The sequence below is a fragment of the Osmerus mordax genome, chromosome 6 (genome assembly GCF_038355195.1).
Source record: "Osmerus mordax isolate fOsmMor3 chromosome 6, fOsmMor3.pri, whole genome shotgun sequence".
Lineage (NCBI taxonomy): Eukaryota > Metazoa > Chordata > Actinopteri > Osmeriformes > Osmeridae > Osmerus > Osmerus mordax.
In genome coordinates, this window is record NC_090055.1 from 19,738,572 (window position 1) to 19,746,065 (window position 7,494).

Sequence of the window (7,494 nt, forward strand, 5' to 3'; positions counted from 1 at the left end):
TGCCAAAGAACTGTGCAATAATAATAATAACTTCAGAAACTGATCTGATAAAGACACATCAGATATTGTATGTGCATAAAGTCCAGTAAATCAGTGGAGTTGGCCTCACCTCCAACTCAACAGTATCTACTCCAGCCTTCTTGGAAAATTTGAGGAAATCCTGGGTGGGGTTCGAACATAGGAGAGAATTAATGCTTTTTACTTGTTTAGTTATGTCCTTGTTTAACATTTCCAGCAAGCTTTAGAAGTTCAATATACAGTACATAAATCACCACTACGTTGTTGACAGTGACCTCAACTTAAACTGAAGGTTTCACCTTGAGGAGGAGCTGGTACTTCATGATGCGCTGCACTGGCTTGATGAGTAGGTCTGTTAGCTGCAGTCTGTGACCCAGACGCTGCTTCAGCTCCTGAAACACACACACACACACATCACATCACACATCACATCACACATCACATCACACATCACATCACACACACATCACATCACACACGCATCACACATCACACACACATCACACACACATCACACACACATCACACACACATCACACATCACACACACATTACATTTACATTTACATTTATTCATTTAGCAGACGCTTTTATCCAAAGCGACTTCCAAGAGAGAGCTTTACAAAGTGCATAGGTCACTGATCATAACAAAAAGATAGCCAAAAAACATCGCGAGTAGCCAAAACATGAAGCACACATTGTGAACAACCAAAGTAAGTGCCAAAGGGAAGAACCATAAGAGCATGTAGTTAAACAAGTCACAACCAAACAACATGAACAGCTATAAGTGCAAGTGTACCTGTGGGAAAAAGCAAGCAACAGTAATAAAACAATATATCACAGCGAGAACCAAAAATTCATCACACACACATCACACACACATCACACAGACACATACATTCATAAGTCTGCTTAACTACACAAAAAAACTAAAACACACACACTGGTGCTTAAATTCCTGACCAACAACTAATTTAAAATCCAGGGAAAGTCAATTAATCCATATCTCGGTTACCGTACAATCTACGTGCATATCTGGAATCTTAAAGACTCAACATTTACAAACAAACAAACAAACAATAGCCATAGTGTGTCCAGAGCAGAGAGTTCTCACCTCGAAGTAGGTGTCGATGTATTCAGACACGATGTGTTCTGACTTGGGCTTGTTCTGGCAGTAAACGATGTACATGTGCAGCCTCCTTTCCTGAGGTGAGGAAAGAGGGATGCTGGTCAGAACTGTACACCCATGAGAGGTGACAGACAATGGGAACAGGGATCCTCGCTCACCTGTTTGACAAACAGCGCTCCCAGCCTATCAGGATCCTCAAGGCACTTCTCCAGCTCACCCAGGAAGAACCTGATGACAAAACACGTACAACATCAGGTGTGGTGCATAAATGGTTTAGTAGATAAGACTCATTCAGCTTGTTTCTCAGACATGGGTGAAGCCCAGTCCTAGACTGAAATAAAAATTATATGAAGATATTCACATGAAAAAGTCTCAAACCAAGGCTACTGCGTTAGTAAAGGGTGTAGGATAGTTATATATTTTTGTGAGTTATTAAATACTTTACATTTCAAGTAAATAAATCAAGTAAAGGGAATAGTAGTTATACTTTTTGCCATTCCATTAACACAATTACATATATGAAGTTAATCAAGTTAAGTAAAGGGAGCAGCTGCTGTACTCTTTATGCCAGTCGTAGATCTGGTGGATGTTCCCAAACAGCATCTTTTCTTTGCCTCTCATGTCATCTGGAACGCCTTCCTCCTTCATTCTGGATATGTAACCCTGGATCACACAGGACACACACACAGTCAGGACACACACACAGTCAGCACTCACACACACACAGTCAGGACACACACACAGTCAGGACAAACACACACACACAGTCAGGACTCACACACAGTCAGGACAAACACACACACACAGTCAGGACACACACACAGTCAGGACAAACACACACACACAGTCAGGACACACACACAGTCAGGACAAACACACCCACACACAGTCAGGACACACACACAGTCAGGACACACACACAGTCAGCACTCACACACACACAGTCAGGGCACACACACAGTCAGGACTCACACACAGTCAGGACAAACACACACACACAGTCAGGACACACACACAGTCAGGACAAACACACACACACAGTCAGGACACACACACAGTCAGGACACACACACAGTCAGCACTCACACACACACAGTCAGGGCACACACACAGTCAGGACAAACACACACAGTCAGGACATACACACAGTCAGGACAAACACACACACACACAGTCAGGACACACACACAGTCAGGACAAACACACCCACACACAGTCAGGACACACACACAGTCAGCACTCACACACACACAGTCAGGACACACACACAGTCAGGACACACACACAGTCAGGAATCACACACACACAGTCAGGGCACACACACAATCAGGACTCACACACAGTCAGGACAAACACACACAGTCAGGACACACACACACACAGTCAGGACTCACACAAAGTCAGGATTCACACACACACAGTGACGTGCAGTCTGGGTAGGCAAGGTAGGCACTGCCTACCCTGCCAAAATTCAAACGTAAAAATGTTTAAAATAATTGTATTTAATAAACTTGTATTTGTATTATTACTGTTTATTATTGTGATTTATATATTGTGGCATCCCAGGGGCACAGCACCTTGGACAGCGGCACCTTGGAGCCCGGGGTCAGGTGATCGGGGGAAGATATGTCCGGGGTCCGTCCCCAGAAGAGACAACGAGCTCCACAGGTGCGGCTCATGAGTGGGATGGAGGATGGCCCCACTATAAAAGGCGGGCCACCCCTGCCGCAAGGGGAGATCACTAGAAGTGAGTAGAAGCTGGACTCCAACACACGTTCGATGACTACAAACCTAACCCTACTGTGTCTTTTCAGTGAGGAGTGGAGGGTCCAGACAGCCCAGCCAGACCAGTCCTGACCGTTCCCTCATCCGAGGAAGAAGCTCATTTCTTTTTGTGTTTTTTTTGTTGATTATGGTAATAAACGCCTGCTTTGGCATATCACAAACCGTGCTTTTGAGTGGTGCTGTGCTGTGTGGTCCTGGCTGCGCCCCTTGGTTGCCACAATATGCAATATGTCTGTTATTCCAAGTGTTAAGACGTTACGATGACAAATGTATCAGTTACGCATAATCAAATACAAAAATTATTATAGAATAAGCAGTGTTTTCACTGTACATTCACTGCGGACGACAAGCGAAAAACTCAGTGCATGCGCACTTTGATCCTGTATTCTTCAACATGTACGTTGAAAAGTACAACTCCGCTGTGCCTTTGCACGTAAATATGTTATGCCAGTAATCACCTACGTTACGTATCAAACATGGACCAATGAAAATCGAGATTTTACTGGACATTTGCGCAACTAACGTCATTACACCAGCTACTTTGTTTGTATCCCAGCGAAATTCAAGTCAAAATGATAGCAGCCGATATCACAGAGTTGAGGAATTTCTCGAAACTCGATTTTATAAAAAAAAAATAGTTAATAGCAAGACGGAGGTCTACACCAGACTTAGATGGACTACTGCAGCAAAAGGGACAACATTTTTTAGATTTTTTCAAACAGACTGTTATGGAAGAAAATATTGGCTATGTGGCTGTGCTAGTCAGCGGCTGCTTGTACTGTTTACTGCGTTTACCGTTTTGACATATTAGCCTAACAATAAATTTGTTTTTTTTCTTTCATAACTCAGTGCATATCCTCTTACTGACATCACCCCACGTCACTGCACTCACACACACAGTCAGGACACACACACACACATAGTCAGGACACACACACAGTCAGGACTCACACACACACACAGTCAGGACTCACACGCACGCACAGAGTTAGGAAACACACACAGTCAGGACTCACACACACACACAGTCAGGACACACACACAGTCAGGACACACACACAGTCAGGACACACACACAGTCAGGACACACACACAGTCAGGGCAGACACACAGTCAGGACTCACACACACACAGTCAGGACTCACACACACACACAGTCAGGAGACACACACAGTCAGGGCAGACACACAGTCAGGACACACACATCCAGGAGTGTGCGTTTGTTCTCACCTCCACCACTGACCCCAGGTCTCTGACGTAGTCTCTCTCAGTCTCCACCAGTTCCAGCAACACATAGCTACAGAGATACAGAGTTAGCATGCACATAGCTACAGAGATACAGGGTTAGCATGTACATAGCTACAGAGACACAGAGTTAGCATGCTCATAGCTAAAGAGATACAGAGTTAGCATGCTCATAGCTACAGAGATACAGAGTTAGCATGCTCATAGCTACAGAGATACAGAGTTAGCATGTACATAGCTACAGAGATACAGAGTTAGCATGTACATAGCTACAGAGATACAGAGTTAGCATGTACATAGCTACAGAGATACAGAGTTAGCATGCTCATAGCTACAGAGATACAGAGTTAGCATACACATAGCTACAGAGATACAGGGTTAGTATGTACATAGCTACAGAGATACAAAGTTGTTAGGAGTCAGGTGGCTGAGCGGTTAGGGAATTGGGCTAATAATCCGAAGGTTGCTGGTTCGATTCTTGCTGTGCAAAATGACGTTGTGTCCTTGGGCAAGGCACTTCACCCTACTTGCCTCGGGGAGAATGTCCCTGTATTTACTGTAAGTCGCTCTGGATAAGAGCGTCTGCTAAATGACTAAATGTAAATGTAAAATGTAAAGTTAGCATGTACATAGCTACAGAGATACAGAGTTAGCATGCACATAGCTACAGAGATACAGAGTTAACATGTACATAGCTACAGAGATACAGAGTTAGCATGCACATAGCTACAGAGATACAGAGTTAGCATGTACATAGCTACAGAGATAGCATGCACATAGCTACAGAGATACAGAGTTAGCATGCAGCTGTTAGCTGGTCTGGGATGAGGAACTCACTGGCGTCTCTTGAGGAGGCCGGCCTTGTGCTCCTCCTGGTCGTCCAGGGGGGAGGAGGACAGGAGGGAGGAGAGGGAGGGGCTGCTGACCTCCTCCGGTCGCACCGGCAGGGAGCTGGGGCGGTCCTCCAGAGACTGAGACAGACACAGGGGGGTTAGAAGAGTTCAGAACATATAGGACAGTATAGTACAGTACATATAGGACAGTATAGTACAGAACATTTAGGACAGTATAGTACAGTACATATAGGACAGTATAGTACAGAACATATAGGACAGTATAGTACAGAACATATAGGAAAGTATAGTACAGAACATATAGGACAGTATAGTACAGTACATATAGGACAGTATAGTACAGTACATATAGACCAGTATAGTACAGAACATATAGGACAGTATAGTACAGTACATATAGGACAGTATAGTACAGAACATATAGGACAGTATAGTACAGTACATATAGGACAGTATAGTACAGTATATATAGGACAGTATAGTACAGAACATATAGGACAGTATAGTACAGTACATATAGGACAGTATAGTACAGAACATATGGGACAGTATAGTACAGTACATATAGGACAGTATAGTACAGTACATATAGGATAGTATAGTACAGTACAGTATTGTACAGATAGGACAATATAGTACAGTACAGAACAGTATACTTCCAGCAGTGTGCTACAAGCCTGAGAGAAGAGGCTGGGTAGAGGCAGGGGTTGAGGCTGGGAGTAGAGGCAGGGGTAGAGGCAGGGGTAGAGGCTGAGAGAAGAGGCAGGGGTAGAGGCAGGGGTAGAGGCTGAGAGAAGAGGCAGGGGTAGAGGCAGGGGTAGAGGCTGAGAGAAGAGGCAGGGGTAGAGGCTGGGAGTAGAGGCAGGGGTAGAGGCTGGGACTAGAGGCAGGAGTAGAGGCAGGGGTAGAGGCTGAGAGAAGAGGCTGGGGTAGAGGCTAGGAGTAGAAGCAGGGGTAGAGGCTGAGAGAAGAGGCTGGGAGTAGAGGCAGGAGTAGAGGCAGGGGTAGAGGCTGAGAGAAGAGGCTGGAAGTAGAGGCAGGAGTAGAGGCAGGGGTAGAGGCTGAGAGAAGAGGCTGGGGGTAGAGGCTGAGAGAAGAGGCAGGGGTAGAGGCAGGGGTAGAGGCTGAGAGAAGAGGCTGGGAGTAGAGGCTAGGAGTAGAGGCAGGGGTAGAGGCTGAGAGAAGAGGCTGGGAGTAGAGGCTGAGAGAAGAGGCAGGGGTAGAGGCAGGGGTAAAGGCTGGGAGTAGAGGCAGGGGTAGAGGCTGAGAGAAGAGGCAGGGGTAGAGGCAGGGGTAGAGGCTGAGAGAAGAGGCTGGGAGTAGAGGCAAGAGTAGAGGCAAGGGTAGAGGCTGAGGGAAGAGGCTGGGAGTAGAGGCAGGTGTAGAGGCAGGGGTAGAGGCTCAGAGAAGTGGCTGGGGTAGAGGCTGGGAGTAGAGGCAGGGGTAGAGGCTGAGAGAAGAGGCTGGGAGTAGAGGCAGGGGTAGAGGCTGAGAGAAGAGGCGTTCAAGATATCTCCCCAGAGATAGTTGGTGCTGCGGACTCACATTCCTACAGATGACTGGTCCTACACACACTGCTACCAGGCCAGGCCAGACTCACCACTGTGTGTGTCTGTGGGGGTGTTTGTGGGGGTGTTTTTAAAATAATGGGTGTGTGTATGCGTGAGTGGGTGTGTGCTAGTGAAAGAGTGTATGTGTGCGTTTGTGTGAGAGATGTGTGAGAGAGAGTGTGTGAGGGTGTGTGAGCTCCTCTATCTTACCATCTTGCTCTTGACCAGCCCCTCGATGGCGCTGACTAGTTCAGCTGCACTGGGAGTCTCTGAGCTGCCTGGTCTTCCTCCCAGTCTGGAAGAAGCCTGACAAGAGAGAGGAGAGAGGAGGGGGGAGAGAGGAGAGAGGAGAGAGGAGGGGGGAGAGAGGAGGGGGGAGAGAGGAGGGGGGAGGGGGGAGAGAGGAGGGGGGAGAGAGGAGAGAGGAGGGGGGAGAGAGGAGAGAGGAGAGAGGAGGGGGGAGAGAGGAGGGGGGAGAGAGGAGGGGGGAGGGGGGAGAGAGGAGGGGGGAGAGAGGAGAGAGGAGGGGGGAGAGAGGAGGGGGGAGAGAAGAGAGAGGAGGGGGGAGAGAGGAGGGAGGAGAGAGGAGGGGGGTGAGAGGAGAGAGGAGGGGGGAGAGAGGAGAGAGGAGGGGGGACGGGGGAGAGAGGAGGGGGGAGAGGGGAGAGAGGAGGGGGGAGAGAAGAGAGAGGAGGGGGGAGAGAGGAGAGGGGAGAAAGGAGGGGGTGAGAGGAGGGGGGAGAGAGGAGAGGGGAGAGAGGAGGGGGGAGAGAGGAGAGAGGAGAGGGGAGAGAGGAAGGGGGAGAGAGGAGGGGGGAGAGAGGAGGGGGGAGAAAGAGTCGGAGAAAGAAAGGGAGAAAGAATTGAGGGAGAGAAAAATTGAGAGATGAGAGAGGGAAGAAAGGGAGATAAT

At 47.7% G+C, this 7,494-nt stretch overlaps 1 protein-coding gene across 1 annotated transcript in view; it reads right to left on the reverse strand.

The window, feature by feature from the left end:
- triob (trio Rho guanine nucleotide exchange factor b) overlaps nucleotides 1-7,494 on the reverse strand; it is an 81,673-nt gene that overhangs the window by 13,496 nt on the left and 60,683 nt on the right. The window contains exons 37-44 of the mRNA XM_067238884.1: nucleotides 6,792-6,887; nucleotides 5,015-5,148; nucleotides 4,163-4,229; nucleotides 1,707-1,810; nucleotides 1,306-1,375; nucleotides 1,133-1,222; nucleotides 318-410; nucleotides 110-160 (exon numbers count right to left, since the gene is read on the reverse strand). Of these exons, the coding sequence (XP_067094985.1) occupies nucleotides 110-160; nucleotides 318-410; nucleotides 1,133-1,222; nucleotides 1,306-1,375; nucleotides 1,707-1,810; nucleotides 4,163-4,229; nucleotides 5,015-5,148; nucleotides 6,792-6,887 (705 nt within the window). The remainder of the gene's footprint in view (nucleotides 1-109; nucleotides 161-317; nucleotides 411-1,132; nucleotides 1,223-1,305; nucleotides 1,376-1,706; nucleotides 1,811-4,162; nucleotides 4,230-5,014; nucleotides 5,149-6,791; nucleotides 6,888-7,494) is intronic.